A 20,213-nucleotide genomic window follows, 5' to 3' on the forward strand; every position below is an offset into this window, starting at 1 on the left:
CTGTCACAACAAGATTTTGAGACACAGTGTACAGTGCCAGAAAAAGAGCAGCCATGAATGCTACTTTATAGAATAGAGGAAAGGCTGCTCTGGGATTACAATGCAAATGAGCCTGCTTGATGAACTAAGTGTGAGATATTTATTTGATCATGACTGAATAAAATAGAACCTACATGATCTAATTACAGCAGAAAAGAGAGGAGAAAACCAACAAAGCATCCACAGAACCAAAAGACAAATGAACCAGGAATGATTCATGGATGGCAAGTGTATCCGTAGTTATTGAAACGGATGTCCATGTGCCACCTCTATGTTGGTTGAGGCAGGCAGGATTCCCTTGAGTACCATTTGTTAGGGGAAATGGAGGGTCTTGCCTTCTCTTTCTACTCAAGATCCCCATGGACAATTGGTGGGCCACTGTATGACACAGAATGCTGGACTCGATGGGCTTTGGCCTGATTCAGCATGGCTCTTCTTGTGTTCTTATGAGAATGTCAGTCATGTGCAGTATAACCAATTGTTTGTGCACATTCATAGCAGCAATATGGAACTTTGTTGCCTTAAGGTGATAGCAGCTTTTCTTATTTGATAAGAGAAAAAATGACAAGAAATTCCTCAGGATAATTCAATCGTCTGTAGTAAGAAATGGAAGATGAGTCTTCCTCAAATATCATTGTAAAAGGAGCACTGCCTCATCATGAACCATCAACATAAGGAAAGGCTTCATTATGGATGTGCCAAATGTAAGTTACTAAAGACCCACTTATGTCACCAGGCATGGGGGAACTGAGATATCCCCCAGACTTATTCAGTTTACGCATGATATGATTGTGTTGTATGGTTACAATGTTCGGTTTTAGAATGTTTTTAATATTAGATTTGTTACACTGTCACTATTTTGTTGTGAGCCGCCCTGAATCTACGGAGAGGGGCGGCATACAAATCTAATAAATTAATTATTATTAAATGTACTGTGTATAAGCAGAGAGGGTATCTGGTTATTACATCTGGCTCAGAAAAAGAAACTTTGCTGGGTTGGAATGATGAGTGAGTTGATGTAGTTGGCTGGTTTCCACCTTACATAGTTAAACCAAGTTTTTGGACAGAATTTGGAATGAATTCTCTTTCATTTTGGGCTTCAATGATTATAAATCTCCTAGCCTGAGTGAAATCCAAAGAGAGGCCATATTATAAAGGTTTTTAATGCAAGTAATCTGAAAGAAGAGATGGAATCAACTCAGCTGGTAAATACCATATTTTTCCGAGTATATAAGACACACCTTTTTTACTCCCCAAAAGAGGGTCAGAACTGGGTGCCCCTTATATTCCGAATGTAGCCCCACCCGCCCGCCAGCCCCCACCCTTTGGAGGTTTTCAACCTCTGCACATTGCATTTTTGGGGCGGTTCCAAGCAGCAGAGTTCCTCACTTCCACTCGCGGTCAGGGGAAGGTAGGCAAAGTGGGCGCTGCGCAGGAGGCATAAGGGAAGGTGATTTGCAACTTGACCTGGGGAGGAAAGTGTTTTCATCACATCGGGTAACAGGCAGTTCTGGTCAGCGCTGCCACCCAAAAACCCTTTCCTCCTCAATTCCAAAAATGGGGCATGCACCCGACGCTGCCTGCCGCTCGAAATGCAGCGCTCTGTTTTGGTCTCTGCACACTCTGTTTTTGGAATCGGAAGGGATCGTGGCACTTATGCCTGGAAACACTTTTCTCCCCGATTTCAAAAAGGGAGCATGGGGAGATTTTAAAAAAAGAGCATAGTGCTTCGGACGGCAGGCAGCACCGGTTGCACACCCTGTTTTTGGAATTGAGAAGGAAAGTTGTTTCCGGCTGTTGCACCGGCCAGAGTCACCCACTGCCTGAAACACAATGCTTTTTTTTTTGCCTCCTCATGGCCCTTTTCGGAATGAGGATGGGTGGACGAGTGGCTCCAGCCAGCGCTGCAGCCCAAAAACACATTTCTCCCCATTCCAAAAATGGGGCATGCAGCCATTTTTGGAATGGGGAGGAAAGTGATTGACCTGAGTGCACAAAGCCTGAAACAGTAATCAAGGTGTTGAAATAACTTTGATCTTCCAGCACAAACTGCCCAGCAGTTCAGCACACATCACCACCAAAATCAATAAATAAAAATCTCCCAAGCGAGATCTCAAGAAACCCGATTTGAGGAATCAGGTGGGAGAATCGTGAATCTCTATGGCTCTTGTATCACTTGGACGTTGCTCTCTGCAAAGGTGCCGGGAGCTTGCCCAGAAGTCCGGCAGTGTGTTTATGAGATGGCAGCGTCCAGAGGGATTGAATTGATGCTTCTCTATCAGGCCTTGCTGCAAGAAAGCCAGGCTTTCAATGGCTAGAACTATAGGAAGGAAGATTGGGGGGGGGGGGGTGTCGGGGCATTTTGGGAGTGGAGCCTTCGGTGCCAAGTCCCTCATCTGCCCCCATGAAAATCATTTTCCATACCAATTAAATGCCCAGAATTGGTTTTTTCTTGTTTTGCTCCCCCAAGATTAAGGTGTGCCCTATACTCTGGTGCGTCTTATACGCTGAAAAATACAGTAAATGGCATTTAAGTCTGTAATTAAAGATTAATAACCATGTTCTAATATCAACCATTGTCTGACAAACTTCTTGTCTCAGAATTACATTTGATATACATTTTGGGCACACTAAGTATAAGGTTAACACTGACCATGGACAAGAGATTTATTTAGTGAATGCTGCACAGCAAACACAACCCAGCCACATGCATTTTGATGGCTGTCTCCTTTCTCAACCTCTGCGACGCTGGTCAACCAACACTTCTCTTTGACGTTTGTTGACTACAGTGTGAAAAAATATCTTCAGTAAACTTGTCAGGTATAGGACAATGCACAGGCCAGAAGGTTAAATCCCTTGTTTTGAAAAAGAACCTGGGAATGAAAAACCAAGGACGAGGAGCAGAGACTCTGTAGGAGGAGATACTCTTATGCTGTGATTGCTCTTTAGCTATCTCATTTTCCCAGAAGTGACTGCTCAATTGTAAGCTTGCAATTTGTCCACATAGCAGCACTGAGCTGGACCGCAGCTATGCTACATGATGGATACAAGATTGTGGTTACAACAGTCTTGCTTATGTACAATTAACTTTTTTGGTTTGAGTTCTGACAATGAAAATGTGGCTGAGAATGCTGTATATGAAGGACCATCATTCTAAGTACTATGTAGAAGCAAGTGGGACAAGTAAACGTGAAAAGTCCCAATACCAAGCAGGAGAAGTACAGTAATACCTCGTCTTACGAACCTAATTGGTTCCAGGGGGAGGTTCGTAAGACGAAAAGTTCGTAAGATGAAACATTGTTTCCCATAGGAAACAATTTAAAATCCATTAATCGATGCAACGAACCCCCCCCACCCCCCCCCGCAAAAAACCGCCGCCGCCTAGCTGTCACCTTTTGAAACAGCCGGGGGTGCTTCCCAGCGTCCTCCTGAACCCGAATGCCAAACCCGAACTTCTGGGTTCGGCGTTCGGGAGGCCGCCGAGAAGCCCCCCGGATGTTTTAAAAGGTGACAGCCGGGTGGCGGGGCTTCTCGGCGGCCTCCCGAACACCGAACCCGGAAGTTCGGCAAAAGTTCAGGTTCGGGAGGCCGCCGAGAAGCCCCCTGGCTGTTTTAAAAGGTGACAGCCGGGCGGCGGGGCTTCCCAGCGGCCTCCCAAACGCCAAACCCGGAAGTTCGGCAAAAGTTCAGGTTCGGGAAGCTGCTGGGAAGCCCAGCCGAGAGTCCTATATAGAGGTATTATACAATGGTATACAAAATTTGCAAAAATATAAATTTCTCATTCCTGATCTGGATGAAATAAAGCACATTTTTACACAGACTGAATCCAAGTAAAATAATCCACTAATAATACCAACATTTCATCAATGTTTCTAACTTCCCTCCTGTAAGGAATGGGGAAGACATTTCAAAGTGACGTTACTGTATCATAAAAATAATACTCATCCCATCTTTTATATCCTTCTGCATTAAACAAACCCCTATATCAGTATTACTTTTAATAAAAAGACAAAAAACTCAAATCAATTTTAAATGAGAGAATCTGAAGGTATTGAGCTTTCCTGTAATACAAGGAATCCTTGGACACTCCATTAAAAGCTTTCAAAACACCTATCTATTTTACTTCCAACAAAACCTATCAGCCTGGACTTAGTCAAAAGCGAGCAAACACCAAGGGAAAAATTGCCTAACAAATATGAGTGTAAGAATGCTCTCAACTATATCTTTACACACGTGCTTAAAATACAAAAATATTGAGCCCTTTGATTGGTCAATTTCTGCCAAACATCCCCAAGTCTCTGGAGGTAATTTGTTTCCTGGGAAAAATAGAAAGGGTGGAGAAATATGTACGCTTGTTTTAAAGCTGCTCTATAAAATAATTTGGCTCTGTCCTGTTAGTTGTCAGTAAGCTTAGAGGCAAATAGATATACAAGACAAGAAAAAGGAATACTGTATTAGCAATACTTGTGATTATCATCACCTGTATTCCTATGCAAAGTTATCCTAATTTTGTTATTTGAACTAGGATTCAGTACTTTTGCAAAGTCCTTGGATAAACTGAAATGTACTAAACGTTCCTAGAATGAGAACATACATGCAATACATAAAGAAATGTATTAATTTCTGCTGTTCACTTCTCAAACGTGTAGGAACTCTTGCTGGTATCCATCCACTTTTCTTTTGCCATGAAATATAGGTAAAACAATCCAAATGACTGTTAAGCCCTACTGCCTACTGAACCAATAGTTACAAGATTCTCTAACAGCTTGGCCATAAATCCAAGGCAGGACTTTTAGAGGAAAACACTAGCTTTTTGCAAGCTGAAAAAAATGGGACTAAAATTCAATTTTATAAAGAATATGAGGTACAACAGTCTTAAAACTGAAAATGCAGATGTCAAAAAGGTGGACAGCATATGCCTTTCAGGCTGAACCATTAATAATAAAGAAACAAGCACTCAATAAATTTTTGTTCAATCCTCTTTCGTCTCAAAGTTAAGAGACAGGAGAAGCAAGAATCTGAGTATATGCAAACAGGAGAGGGGTATCTTTGTAAATGCCCTGGGAGACTGCATACCAATAGCGGGTTGTGGCTATTCTTGCTGCCAACCCAGAGACTTCAACATGCTTGGTCAGGTTCCTATTTATCCATTAAGCCCTAATATGTACTCCTTTAATAGATAAGAAACCATAGACGGTTCCAGGTTTAACTCCGAATAAAGACCCTTTACTGAGGGCTTTTGAAGCTCTGCCCCTGAAAGGCTCTAATCAGCCTTCGATGTTGATAGGGGTAACCTAAAGGCCAACTTGAATTGCATGTTCAGGAAAAACAGAAAAGAGGCACTGCAAGAAGGAATACAGTGGTACCTCTACCTAAGAACGCCTCTACTTAAGAACTTTTCTAGATAAGAATCGGGTATTCAAGATTTTTTTGCCTCTTCTTAAGAACCATTTTCTATTTAAGAACCCAAGCCCGGGAAAATTTCCCAGGAAATTTGAGAGTGGCACGAAGGCCTGGCCAGTTTGCTGCCATTCCCCCTTTAATCCCAGCCATCTCAGGCTTTTCTGGGCTGCCAGAAGAGCCTTTCGATGGCTAAGGAGGCTTTGGCAGTCCAGAGCGAACAAAGCATTTTCCTTTCTCTGGGAGCTTGGAGAGGGAATAAACCTCTCCTAGCGACCAGAGAAAAGAAACACTCCCTTCGCTCTGGGCAGCGACTGCCTTCCTCCTCTTCTTCCTCCTCCCACCCAAATTCTGAGCTTTTATTTCTTTCCTAATGGGTTTGCATGCAATGTTTGCTTTTACATTGATTCCTATGGGAAAAATTGCTTCTACTTACAAACTTTTCTACTTAAGAGCTTGATCGCGGAACGAATTAAGTTCTTAAGTAGAGGTACCACTGCATTAGGATTCTGTGGCTGAAGTTGAAATAAAGACCAGAGAAGAAGCACATATTAAATCCTAAACTGTGGTCAATTATTGTTTATTATAGTACTATGCAGAGGTGGGCTGCCAAGGTGGAACACTGACGTGTGCTCGCCTCTGTGGCTCTGAGTGCTAGCGGAGTCCAGCGCAATTCTGTTACTGCACCTGTGCAGGTAGCAAAATCACACACAGAAACATAGAAACATAGAAGTCTGATGGCAGAAAAAGACCTCATGGTCCATCTAGTCTGCCCTTATACTATTTTCTGTATTTTATCTTAGGATGGATATATGTTTATCCCAGGCATGTTTAAATTCAGTTACTGTGGATTTATCTACCACGTCTGCTGGAAGTTTGTTCCAAGGATCTACTACTCTTTCAGTAAAATAATATTTTCTCATGTTGCTTTTGATCTTTCCCCCAACTAACTTCAGATTGTGTCCCCTTGTTCTTGTGTTCACTTTCCTATTAAAAACACTTCCTTCCTGGACCTTATTTAACCCTTTAATATATTTAAATGTTTCGATCATGTCCCCCCTTTTCCTTCTGTCCTCCAGACTATTCAGATTGAGTTCATTAAGTCTTTCCTGATACGTTTTATGCTTAAGACCTTCCACCATTCTTGTAGCCGTCTTTGGACCCGTTCAATTTTGTCAATATCTTTTTGTAGGTGAGGTCTCCAGAACTGAACACAGTATTCCAAATGTGGTCTCACCAGCATTCTATATAGCGGGATCATAATCTCCCTCTTCCTGCTTGTTATACCTCTAGCTATGCAGCCAAGCATCCTACTTGCTTTCCCTACCGCCTGATTGCACAGAGACACAGGTGCACTCATGTTTTTTGCTTCCGTGCATGCCATCTCCTTTGTACCCATTTTATATTTAACATCCTATTAATTTCCTCTACCTATCTACATAGCTACCTACCTACCTATGACTGACACATCGTATTGTTTACTTAATGAAGTTACCATTCTATATATACTCACTTAAGAATAAATCCCAGGACTGAACGGCGAGCCGCGTAACCCATTTCAAAAGAAATTGATCGAAGGTTCTCAGGTCACAATTTATGAGGATTCCTTCTGCCCAGTTTGGGGGGCAATTTCTGTTGCAGTATATTACTTCTTGCCATGAAGTAAAACTTTGGTTTTTCTGGAACAAAGGCAAAAATAGTATATATCACCTGATCAATATTGTCTCCAAGAACTGTTTCCTTTTACAAATAAAAGAGTGACAGATCAAAGAGGAGCTATGTTTTAAATAAACGGTACCATAGGCTATATATGTCTCTTGAACTACTTTATTTGACTTCTGCTATTTTTTTTTTAATTGTGAAAAGCCACAATGTCACCAGAATTCCTTCCACTATCCCTCTTACACGAAGGGATACATGTGTACATGCAAGCCTGTTTACAGCTTATGGCTATCATCACAGGCTCCTCCACCAGTGCCCTTTTCAGCAGAGATGCAGTGGAAAACGAGATGAGACAGAATCTCTTCTACAATTAAGCTCAGACTGCAGAATTTTCTCTTCTCCAAAGAGAGGTTAGGCTCAAAGTTACCTCTGTCAACCATCTTCAGATCTATCCCATCACGTTTGAATGCTTGACATCGAAAATGGGTGGGACAAGAACCCAAAGTGACCCTGTTCAAAGTTTAAGGACTCCCCGCCCACCATTTCGTTTCACAAAATGCAAAGGGGAGAGGAAAAACTCTGGCAACACAAAACGTAAGCACAAATGTGTGATTTTGTTCATTCTGAAAATTGCAGATGCGGATTGTAGGTGGCATGTGGTTCCCAAGCTGCTCATTCTGAACTCATCTTTTAGAGAAAGGAACGGCAATCCACAGGCCCCATAAGGCCCAATTTCATTTTTAAGCCCCCACCTCCCAAGTTTGTATTGCCAAAATTTAGAGGAGAACCTCCATTTTTCAACAGGCTAATTATTGCTTGTGTCTTTCATTGCCACTGCTGCGCTTAATCAACCGATCTAGATCTTTAACAAAGATAACCAGAATCACAAACAAACTCCCATCAACCGCTTCAAGCCAGCTGATTTCACAACATCACTGATAAATCTCTTGCTGCTAATGAAGTTCAAAGCATTTTGAAAGGGCAGCTTGATTGGGGAGGGGGAGAAATCCTTACCAAGCCTTTTACATCCTTGGTTGGTGTCAAAAAGCTTAGCGTTTAATTTTTAATTTTATTTTTTAATATGTTTTTATAGCTTTGAGTCGCCATTTGCGAGGAAATCCCCTATAATACTGTATTATAGGATCACTACTAATGAACATTATTAAAACTATTGCTCAATTTAACTGTTATCAGACAACACACAGTTTTATATTGACAGCGAAACTGTTGCTCTTTTCCTTATATAGTAAAAATATAAAATTTATTTTAAAAAGAGAGAGAAACCCATTCTGGTTTCATATTTTTCAGAGGTGAAGAGAGCCAAAGAAAAAAGGAACTACTCATCATAATGGTTTGAAGGGGCTATTAAAGATGGTTTCATCTTTAATAGCCCCTAGGACAGTGATGGCGAACCTTTTTTCCCTTGGGTGCCAAAAGTGTGTGTGCACACACTATTGCGCCTGCGTGAGTGCCCACACCAATAATTCAATGTCTGGAGAAGGCGAAAATTCCCTCCCCTGCCTCCCAGAAGCCCTCCGGAGGCCAGAAACAGCCCACTTCCCAACTTCTGGTGTGCCCAGTAGGCCCATTTTTCACCCTCCCTAGCCTCCGGAGGCTTCCCTGGAGCCTAGAAAATAGGCGTTGATTGCTTACCTGAACGCCTCTTCTCGTACGGTGAGTGGGTACAGCAGTCACATGGGTTGCTCCTGTCCAATCCGGTGGAACTGAGCCTAGTATTAAAAAAGACTGCTGGATCCGCCCCTTCCCCAGAATTCGCGAATCCGTAGACTAGGCTCAGTAGTGAAGCTCTTTAATGTTCAACTCTCATGTGTTATAAGAAAATAGAATAGAAGGTACAGAAGACCACACATAGGGAGGGAAGTGACTGCTGTACCCACTCACCGTACGAGAAGAGGCGTTCAGGTAAGCAATCAACGCCTATTCTCCGTACTGAAGGAGTGGGTCCAGCAGTCACATGGGACATACCCAAGAGATAGGTCCCTAGGGTGGGAGTACATTGCTATCGTGAAAGATAACGGATTGGAGTACTCTACTGCCGAAGGCAGCGTCCGCTGAAGCGTACGAATCGATTTTGTAGTGCTGCATGAAGGAATTTGATGAGGCCCAAGTGGCTGCTTTGCAGACTTCTTCCAACGGAGCCTGAGTCGCCCAGGCGGCAGATGTGGCAGCGCTTCTGGTGGAATGCGCTGTAATATTCCTTGGAATAGAGAGGGAAGCTGTCTCGTAGGCCTTAGAGATGGTCCCTCTGATCCAACGACCTATTACTGTAGAAGACACTCTGGATCCCAAGGATCTGGAATGGTCGACCCTGAAGAGTGCTTCAGACCTCCGGATGGATCTTGTGCGTTGGATATAAACCTTTGGCGCTCTAGGGAGATTCAGAGTGTGCCATCTAGTAGCCAGGAGATGCTCTCGTTGGAGACAGAAGGAAGGTAATATGATATCCTGAGATCTGTGAGACATGGAACTAACCTTTGGTAGAAAGGTGGGGTCCAGACACAGAACCACCTTGTCCAGGTGAAACTCTGAGAGAAGGGCTGCCAACTCAGATATGCGTCGGGCGGATGTAATCGCCACCAGGAATGCTATCTTAAAGGATAGGTACCTGAGGGACGCAGAGTTCAGGGGTTCGTAAGGTGTCTGAGAAAGAGAGTAGAGAACCCGTGGCAAGACCCAGGTAGGATATCTGTGGATTTTAGAAGGCCTGAGGTGGCCACTCCCCTTAGAAATTCTTGGATTTCTGGGAGGGAGCAGAGGGGCTGCCTGCGAGGCCCCGCCAAGACGGAAGAAATGACAGCCAGGAGTCGGCGGATGGAGCTGGTAGAGAGGCCCTGGTGGAAAACCTTTCCCGAGGAAGGTGATTATCCTGTGGATGGGAAGACACAGGGGAGAAAGACCCTCCTGCGAACACCCTGATGGAATTTGGACCAAGAATGGTCGTAGATCCTTGGTAGACCCTCTTCTAGACTTCAGGATGATTTCCACTGAGTCCGGGTCAAACCCTCGCAGGTCTAAGTCCCTCCGGATAATAGCCAGGCGATGAGTTGGGACCACTCAGGTCCGGATGGAAGGAGGCCCCCTGTCACAACCTATCCTCCGAACTGGGAGTCGCCAGGGGTCCTGGACGGACCGTTGTTGGAGGTCCGCGAATCATGGTCTGCGAGACCCGTGAGGGGCAATCAGAATTACTCGGGCCGTCTCCAGGAGGATTTTGTTGATCACGTCTGGCAGAATTGGAATTGGAGGGAAGGCATACAATAGATCTGGAGGCCAAGGGCTCCTGAGAGCATTGATTGCCTCTGCTCCCGGAGACGGGAACCTGGGGATGAAGCGAGGGATCTGGGCATTGGCTTTGGCCGCCTATAGATCCAACCCTGGATGGCCGAACCTGAGGCAGATTTGGTGGAATAGTGACTGATGGAGATTCCACTCGCCTGGATCTAAGGTCGCTCGCGAGAGCCAGTCCGCTTGGACGTTGAGACTCCCCGAGATGAGGTCGACTAGAAGCGACTGGAGATTCTTCTCTGCCCAAAGGCCTAACTTCAGGGCCTCCCTCATGAGGGCCTTGGATCTAGAGTCTCCGTGTCTGCCAATATAGCTTTTGGTGACTAGATTGTCGGTGAAAATCAGCACATGCTGGTTGGAGTGTGAGACTGGGATTGTTTTGGAGCTAGAGACACGGCTCTTAATTCTAGCCAATTGGTGGGCCTGGAAGCCTCCTCCGGTGACTAAGTGCCCTGAGCTAAAAGACCCTGGGCGTGGGCTCCCCAGCCCGAGAGGCTGGCATCTGTGGTGACTACAAACTGGTCGGGGCACCGGAAGGAAGATCCCTTGTCTAGGGCTGGATAAGTCCACCACTTGAGGGGTCTGCGAACCGTCGGTGGAATGGTGAGGCGACGATTCGAGATACTGTGGCCCGAACTCTGGAATGGTAATAGAAGCCCCTGAAGGACCCTGGCGAGAAGACAGGACCAGGGGACAATACCAAGACATGACACCATTAACCCAAAAGGGAAGATAGGGTGGCAATGGAGGTAGATTGCTGGGGCAGGATGCGAGCAATGAGATCCAAAGGCTGCGTTTTCTCTCAGAGGAGAAGAAAACCTGGGATATCTCAGAATTAATGATAGGCCCCAGATGCAGGATGGAAGAGGATGGATCAAGATGACTCTTGTTAAGGTTTATGGAAAAAAACCATGGTTCTGTAGAACCTACATGGTAGAGGAGAGGTCTGCAGCTACACCAGCTCTGGAATTACTATGAATTAAAAATGTCATTTAAATAACATAAAAAATGAAAGGGAAAGGCTCGGATATGAGCCGCCAAGGATCCCAAAGGTTTAGTGAAAACTCTGGGAGCTGAGGAGAGCCCAAAAGGCATAGCCCTATACTGAAAATGCCTGCTTTGAAGGCTAAGCGCATAAATCTCCTATGGACCTTGGCAATGGGAATATGGAGGTAGACCTCAGTGAGATCTAGAGACACCATAAAGACTCCTCGAAGAAGAGCTGGTAAAATGAGTGTATTTTGAATTTACTAAATTTAATGAAGCGGTTTAATTTCTTTAGGTCCAAGATGGCTCTCCAGCCTCCAGAAGTCTTGGGGACCATAAGGAGGGTGGAATAGAAGCCTAAACCTCTCTGGAGAGAGGGGACCGATTGAATAGCTCTAATGTCAACAATGAGAAATAGCCTCCTCCATTCGAATACGAGATGGAGAGGAACTGGGAGAGGAACAAGAAATAAAACGGTTAGGAGGAGAAGAAATAAACTCTAACCTTAGGCCCCTTTCCACTGAGTCAATGAACCAGGGGTCCTTACAAGAGCGGAGCCAGGCGGAAGAGAACCAGGCTAGGCGACCGCCCGAAGGCGGGTGAGAAACTTACCATCTGGTTCTTTTGGAAATTCTGGTAGAAGAGGATCCTCTGTGATAGCGGGACCCTCTACCCCTGGAGGTTCTAGTTTGGGATCGAAAGCGAGGGGAATACTGACCTGGGCTCTTGCGAAAAGCGAAGCCTTGAGCCTGCTGACGCCCGGTGCGCCGAAAAGACTGCGGTTTCGGGGCCTTCTTGGTGGTAGGTCCCAAGACCTATTTCTTGTCTGCGTTTTCCGTAAGGAGAGGTTCCAGAAGATCTCCGAAGAGGAGGTTACGTTTCAGTGGACTCATAGCTAACTGCCATTTCTGTCTTGCCCCCGCCTGCCAAGGGCGGAGCCATAGAAGCCTTCTGGCCGTTGTGGAGGCTGCTACTGACCTGGCTGCAAATCTGGAAGATTGGAGAGTAGCCTCTGCTATATATTGGGTAGCTGCGAAGATTTTGTTGAAATCCTGTTGGCCCCGTAAGTCATCTGGGGGCAGGTGTAGTTGGGGCTGACGAAGCCCTAAGAGCATAGCTCTGGAAAAGGAGGATGCCGCAGCAGCACTCTTAATGGCCCATGAGTCTGCAAGAAGACTTCTTTTGAGCATTTGATCAAGTCGTTTGTCCTCTGGCCGGAGGACCTCCTCTGCCTCGCCAGGCATGGCAGCAGTTGAGTGGAGCGTCTTCACTGATTCATCTGGCCTGGGACAAGTTAGGAGTTCCTCATAGGAGCTTCTTGTCCTTGGAAGTGGGAGTGAAGCCTATGGTTGGGGGGTCCCACTGATGAAGCAAGGCATCCTTAAACAACTTGGGCCTAGGAATTACCTCATTGTCTTCCTGTTCCTCCATGAAGTAAGGAGGATTATCCTCTGGAGGGTCTGTGGAAGGAGTAGCTTGCTTCTCTTGCCCGGCTAGCCCCGTAGATACTCTAGCTTTTAGCAGGAGGGATTTGAAAGCTGCGAAGGGAAAATAGCAGCTGGGGCTGGAATCTTAATCTGAGATTCCTCATCCTCCGACAGACGTTGAAAGGGTCATCATCCTCTTCTGCATCCACGTCCTCATCCTCTTCCTGAGAGGAGTCAGAGGCCTCCATGACTGGGGCTCTGTAGGAAGGAGAAAAACTCACGGGACGGGAGGAGCGAGAGGAAGGATGAGACAGAGGGGGTACATTTAAAGATGAGAGTCTAGCATCAATAGTGTTAGTCAGAATAGTCAAGATAGACTGAAACTCCGGAGGCAAGGAAGAAATATCAGCCGGAAAAGCCTGAGGATCCCTGAGGCCCTGAACAGGTTCTGCTGGGGGAAATCCTCGGTAATAACTGGCTCCTCTGGACCTAAAACCCCATAGGTTAGATAGGGGTGGATTTAGGTTTGGCTCATCCAGGGATAGCCCAGGTACCCAGGAGGGAGGCAGGTTAGAGGCCTCCGGGAGGTAGGGTTGATATGCATTTGGGCCTGCACCTTAAAACGTTAGGCTGATTTATCATTATTTTTTGTAGGGCTAGGTCCCTTCTCTTCTCAGCCCTAGTGGGCTTGGCTAAAGGTTGAGAGCCTGAGAAAGAGGAGGAAGAGGCCTGGGGAAGCTCAGAAGGATTACCAGTAGGCCTCACCTCTTAGGAACCTTTGGTAGTGCCTCTCTTGGGAAGGGAAGCCATAGTCTGAGCAATTACAGAAGACAAGGCTTGAGCCAATAAAAATAGGGGGGAGAAGAATTATTTTGTGGAATTCCCAAGAGGATAGGTGACCCTGCTCCTAGGCTCAGGAGCTGCTGCGCCTTAAGAGGCAATCCTGGACGGTACCAAGAGTTCATGTCCTTAAGTGCAGCGTGGCAGGCCTCGCTAACTTAACTTTAAGAAAAACCAAGGCACACTGGTTGGAGGCCACTTCCGTGGAGAATAGGCCCGAGGGAACTCACAGCGACGACTCCAGGGTCAGGCGGCGGGCTGTAGGCACTAATGGCCGACCCCTTAGGGCAGAACCGAAAGTGCAACTTACTGGGCGTCAGAGCCTTGGCGCCAAAATAACTGCTCCGTTATTTGAAATAGGAGCGACTAAGCCCGGGAGACAAATCAAGTCCCACACCGCGGGAGGTAAATAGCCCTTAATTATTTTTAGTCGAAAGAATAAAGCTTGCTCTCGGCAGGACCTCCAAGGCCGGAATTAACAAAACGGCCGCGGCTGCAGCACGGAGGGAAAAAACCGCGAATGGCTGAGCCGCTAACTTCTCCCCCAACTCAAAGCCCTGTAGGGCTGAGAAAGAAACTGCCGGCAAGCTAAGTAATGGAAAAAACTTACTTGCTATTGAAGAGAGATCGAAGGGAAGGTGTTTTATAGAGAGGAACGAGCATTCACACAACATCCGAGGATGCGAACTGAGCGAATTCTGGGGAAGGGGCGGATCCAGCAGTCTTTTTTAATACTAGGCTCAGTTCCACCGGATTGGACAGGAGCAACCCATGTGACTGCTGGACCCACTCCTTCAGTACGGAGAAGGCAAAAACGTCTCCCCCGTTCCCACCAGGGTCCCTCCAGAAACCGAAAATGCCCTCCCAGAGCCTCCATGCGAGCCAAAAATCAGCTGGCCATGCTGGAGCTGAGCTAAGCCAATGGTTTGTGTGCCAGCAAATATGGCTCCAAGTGCCACCTTTGGTTTGCCATCACTGCCCTAGGAAGTTGAAGACACTCAACTAAGTATGACAGATAAATGACAAATATCTATACAGATACTTCCATTCATACTTCCATTGCTAAACAAATAATTCCCTCAACACTGTCAAACTATTTACTAAATCTGCACTATTATTAGTACTATTTTTTTTCTCATCATTCCTATCACCCATCTCCTCCCACTTACGACTGTATGACTGAAACGTGTTGCTTGTATCCTCCAGATTTTTTATTAATGGATTGTTTCTTCATTGCTTATTTGACCCCTATGACAATCATGATTCTTGACAAATGCATATTTTCTTTTATGTACACTGAGAGCACATGCACCAAAGACAAATTCCTTGTGTGTCCAATTACGCTTGGCCAATAAAGAATAAAGAATTCTATGATATAAAATACGGGCAGTACATAGCATGTCATAGAAGTCTCTCCAAAATATCTCAGTTGAAAACAAAATGGAAAAAAATTGGGGGGGAAAACCAAAATATCTCAGTTGATGTGTTTATATTGAATCAAAACATTTTCACATTCAATTTAATATGGCAACTGAGATATTTTGGAGAGGCTTCCACTGATGCTGTATATTGCCCATATTTTAGATCCATATTGATGTTTAATATAAATATAAATTTCATACTTAAATGATCAAAATATGTTTTGATCTTAATATCTTGGTGTGGATTGGTTTTGATTAGTGTAATTTTAAATGTATCATTACGTGCCAACAACTCTTAGCAACCATAGATACCATATAAATGCTTTAATTTTTCCTTATATTGTATGTGCCATTATGAGTTGTCACACTGCAAGGAGATATAAATCAGTAAGCATTTCTACATGAATTTTGTTCATGAAGTTATCAGCTCTTTTCAAGGTAGACCTTTAAAAACTTTTGAACAAAACTAAGTCCTATATTACTTAAATTGTAAGTAAATAAATGTTTTAGTTGTCATTTTAGTCTTGATTAGATTTAGGATCTAGGAACAGATAACAAAAAGCAGTTCTTCTTCTCTATGTTTTTATTACAATTATTTGTATTGATATTTTATTCAATTCCTTGGGTTTTGACTGTGGGACAAAGCATACAATAACAACTTATCACTTATCACTTATCCAATATGACGTCATCCCAGAAATCAATGTGTGCTTTTTCATTTCCTTTTTATCTTAGAACTGTAGCAGCTTTTGGAAAAACCAATAAAATTATGTTTTTTCTTCCATTATGAAGGAAATTGCCTTGTAATTTTGACAGGGAAACAACCTTGAAGCAGCCTTCAAAATATAGAAAGTTCCTGTCCAGTTCTGATAATTTCTTCCCATATTTCAAAATTACTTGGGAAATCTTAATCCTCACACAAAAGGAAGGAAATAAAGACAACTTGCAGTTTTTCTGGTTTAAAAAAAAGGCCAATGTGCCTTTTTGGGGGGTGGGGAGAAAGCAATACTGTCCCCAAAAGACAATAAACAGGCTACATACGTACTTACATACAAATAAGCTAACAATGGATGCTTGTATGTATTGAAGCACTATAGCTTTAAGAGTTAGTGTTGGAAATTCCATTAAGAGAGAGCCAGAAGCATGACTTTGTCTCTCTCTGTCTCTGTTATTTCTGTTTGGTATTGCTGACTGCTATAGTAAGAACTATGCGTTCAATGATGGTTTATGTATTTGTAAGCTGTATAAATAAGGCTTGTAATATTGAGAGTTATTGACTGATTTGACTGTGTATGACTGGACTGTTTAACTTGACTACAATATTTGCTACAGTAAATACTGTTTTATATGCTTTAATATAGCTGGTTTGTATGACTGAACCATTATTCATATCTCCTGACTATCTATTGGATATCTGCTAGGATTCCACGTTTCCTTTACACATGTGTATCCTTGATAACTCAGGGATCACTCTGCATATTCCTTAACATTCTCCAAATTAAGGGGGTCTAATTGGAATTGACACTAATTGTGCACGTGGTGGAGAAAAACTATGAGTAGAAGCAGTACTGAAATAGAAACGCCCCATATTTTACACCATTATTAATTCCAATCTATTGGTCTGGAGAGAAGGGAAACTACACAATAAGCTAACTCCCCTTTCCTTGTTTGGGCCACCTGCCATGTGATGGTTTAATGCACAAGCATTTAATTTATACATGGTATGCCTGTGTGTGTGTCTGTTAGTATATGGGTTTTTTTAAATCTTTAAATATTTTAATTAATTGAATTATTTATGATTTGTTTTACACTTGTTGTGAGCCGCCCCGAGTCTTCGGAGAGGGGCGGCATACAAATCCAAATAATAATAATAATAATAATGGTGATAGACTGTGATTAATCTTGGTAGAATCCTTTAATGGCCTGGGTTCAGATGATGTTCCAAGCCTAACCCATTGTGGTTTAGCAACTGTTCCAAGATTTTTTAATGGAAGTTCATAAATCTAAATACAGATTGGTACTGATGTATCTAAGATTATTTTGATGGCTGATCCTCAAACAGCTAAGCAGAATTGGATTTACCGTATTTTTCAGACTTATAAGACACACCCAAATTTACAGGAGGAAAACAAGAAAGAGTTTTTGGCCTCCGCATGTTATGTATGTATGTATGTATGTGTTTGTTTGTTTGTTTATTTATTTATTAGATTTGTATGCTGCCCCTCTCCGAAGACTCGGGGCGGCATACAAATCTAATCTACAAATACAAATCCCTGGTCCCCAGAAGCACCCTGCAGTGCTCCGTATGCCCTGTTTTTGCCAAAAACATGTCCATTTTTGGCCTGCAGAGTACATCTGGGGAGGGCGAAAATGCAATGCGCAGAGAGCTTAGGATCCCCAAAAGGGCCCATTTTTGCCACAAACTGGCTGTGTATATAAGTCTAAGTGCTATTGCTATTCTAAAATCAATCCATTACAGGGTGACGATTCTTTGAAGGAGGTTACAGACTGTTATCTAACAGGCTAATCAGATACAGGTTGGAAGAAGATGTTTTCCAACTTTTGAGTCTAGTCCTGTGAAAGCAACCATTGAAAGTTACAGTGGCATGTCTTTTTTTATGAAAAGGAGACCTTACATCTGTTCCTCACATCTGTTTGTTTGTTTATCAAACTTACATGCTGCCCAACTCCCAAAGGAGTCTGAACAGCTTCCAACAAAAAACAACATAAAAAGCAATTTAAAATACTTAATTAGAACTCTAATAAAACCACACATACAGTATCTTTCAATATCACTCATGACCGGATCTGGACAGTATCAGATGCAATCAATGGCCTCAGGAGAACCAGTAGGGTGGGAAGGATATAGGTCTCCAGAGGGAGCTGGTTCCAGAGAGCCAGAACCGCCACAGAGAAGGCCCTTCCCAGCAGCCCCTTCATCCAACATTCTTTAAATGGTGGGATCCGGAGAAGGCCAAGTCTGTGGGCCCTTATCGGTCACTGGGAGCTATGCGGCAGAAGATGGTCCAGAAGATAGTCTGGCCCTAAGCCATGTAGGGCTTTATAGATGATAATCAATACCTTGTATTGCGTCCGGAGATTGATTGGGAGCCAGTGCAGCTCACGGAGTATTGCTGTGATATGTATGTGTACCTAGGTGCACCCACGATAGTTCGTGCGGCTGCATTCCGGACCAATTAAAGTCTCTGAACACTTTTCAGGGGTAGCCCCATGTAGAGCGCATTGCAATAGTTGAGCCGTGAGGTGATAAGAGCATGAGTAACCGTGCAAAGTGCCTCCTGGCCCAGGTAGGGCCACAATTGGTGCGCAAACAGACTTGTGCTAGGATTCCCCCCTAGCCACAGCTGACAGATGTTGATCCAATCTCAGCTGTGGATCTAGGAAGACACTTATGACCATTGTTGCATGCCCTGGTCATATGATCAAAATTTGGGTGCTTGGCAACTGACATGCACTTATGAGTTTTGCAGTGCCCCTGGGTCATATATTCACCATCTCTGATCTTCCCAATCATCTTCTGACAAACAAAGTCAATGGATTTACTTAATGGCTGCATGATTTCATTGAACCGTGGGGGGGGGGGGGCATACAATTAGGCATCAGTCACCACCTTGCCTGGTCTCAGATGTTCTGGACTTAATTTTGGTCATAAGTCGAGGAATACCTATATATATATATATAGTGATAGCACTAATAACTAGTTAACCAATAGGATAGAAAAAGGTTGTACCGAAAAACTTGCAAAGTTCTTACATCATTAACAACCTTCTCTTCACACCCATCATTTTTGCCTCACAAAGACAACATCAGCCTGTCCAGCTGTCACTTTATGCTCTTGGCACTGATCTCTGCCAATCTCTGGATATATTTCCAGTGAAGAAGGCATTGTTTTATTAGTTACTTAGGCAAAGCACACACCATTAATGGAGTTTTTATCTCTCTATTTCCCTGACAAAACAGAACCAGCCAGTCTGACTCTGTTATTATCATTAAAAAAAAATTCCCCTATTCATTATCAAGAATCCAAACAACATCTGGAAGTATAGCAATCCTCGAGAGGAAAAGGGGAAAAAATATTGCACTTGCTTAGAGGGAACAAAACTTTTATTCTTTTCCACATAAACAAATGATTAGATAAACATGTTTCCTGCTGGCTAGCTAGATTTTTAATGAAACTCTTATTTCCCTTTTAGCTCTTGATAAGAGTCTCAAAATATGCTGTCTTTTTTGTCCTCCTTTCAAAACAGAGAGATAAATATAATACTTCCGTCTTCAACACCAACATTACGGACAGAAGTGTTTGAGAGGGAGGAGCTGAAAGCCTTTGAATGCTGACTAGCATGTCAGGGAGCTTAATAAGAGGAAATTAAAGAGCCCTTTACTGAAATATTATTATTAATGTGTATCCTGGCGCCAGACATCTTTCTCATCAATGAAGCTAGCATGCATGACCAGCCTTAACAGACAGCTGTCTCCGGTGTCATTTCTATCAAAATCAAACCTCAGGGCCTCTGTAGAATCAATACGGAATAGAGAAGCTATGCATGCAGCTAGCCACAGTCAACAAGAAATTGTGGGTGTATTTAACACCAATGCGGTTTTCCAAGAAAGAGCAGCCATGTATGTATGTATGTACATATGTATGTTATGTATGTATTACATTTATTCGCCACCTGTGTTGTTTTGAAGCAATTATGAGCAGCTTACAGCAAAATAATGAATTGAGAAGAAGACAATCGGAACCACAGCATCAATTCAAGGCATGCTGTATCTCACTCCATACGACATACAAGGCAGGCAGGCCCCTGTCTTTACTACAAATCCTAAATGTACAGGAACTCCCTCCTTCACAGGCAAGCTATTTGAAACTGAGGTAGCAACAGCATTTAGCAATAGCATTTAGAGATTTAGCCCTCTCTAAACGGTTTACAGAATCAACCTAATGCCCCCAACAATCTGGGTCCTCATTTTACCCACCTCAGAAGGATGGAAGACTGAGTCAACCTTGAGCTGGTGGTGAGATTTGAACTGTGGAACTACAGCTAGCAGTTAGCTCAAGTAAATCGCAGTGTTGCAATCTAACAAAGAGGTCCTTCCTGGCCGTCCAAAA

General features: G+C 43.7%; 1 protein-coding gene across 6 annotated transcripts in view; it reads right to left on the reverse strand.

Moving 5' to 3' along the window:
- ACVR1 (activin A receptor type 1) overlaps positions 1–20,213 on the reverse strand; it is a 115,921-nt gene that overhangs the window by 68,612 nt on the left and 27,096 nt on the right. For 4 of the 6 annotated variants that reach the window (XM_070731553.1, XM_070731549.1, XM_070731551.1 and 1 more), the window contains exon 2: positions 6,953–7,118. The exons of the other annotated variants lie outside the window; for them this stretch is intronic. In XM_070731553.1, the coding sequence (XP_070587654.1) occupies positions 6,953–6,996 (44 nt within the window). In that variant the 5' untranslated portion in view covers positions 6,997–7,118. The remainder of the gene's footprint in view (positions 1–6,952; positions 7,119–20,213) is intronic. 6 annotated transcript variants of the gene reach the window in all.

The sequence above is a fragment of the Erythrolamprus reginae genome, chromosome 1, assembly GCF_031021105.1.
Source record: "Erythrolamprus reginae isolate rEryReg1 chromosome 1, rEryReg1.hap1, whole genome shotgun sequence".
NCBI classification, from domain to species: Eukaryota; Metazoa; Chordata; class Lepidosauria; order Squamata; family Dipsadidae; genus Erythrolamprus; species Erythrolamprus reginae.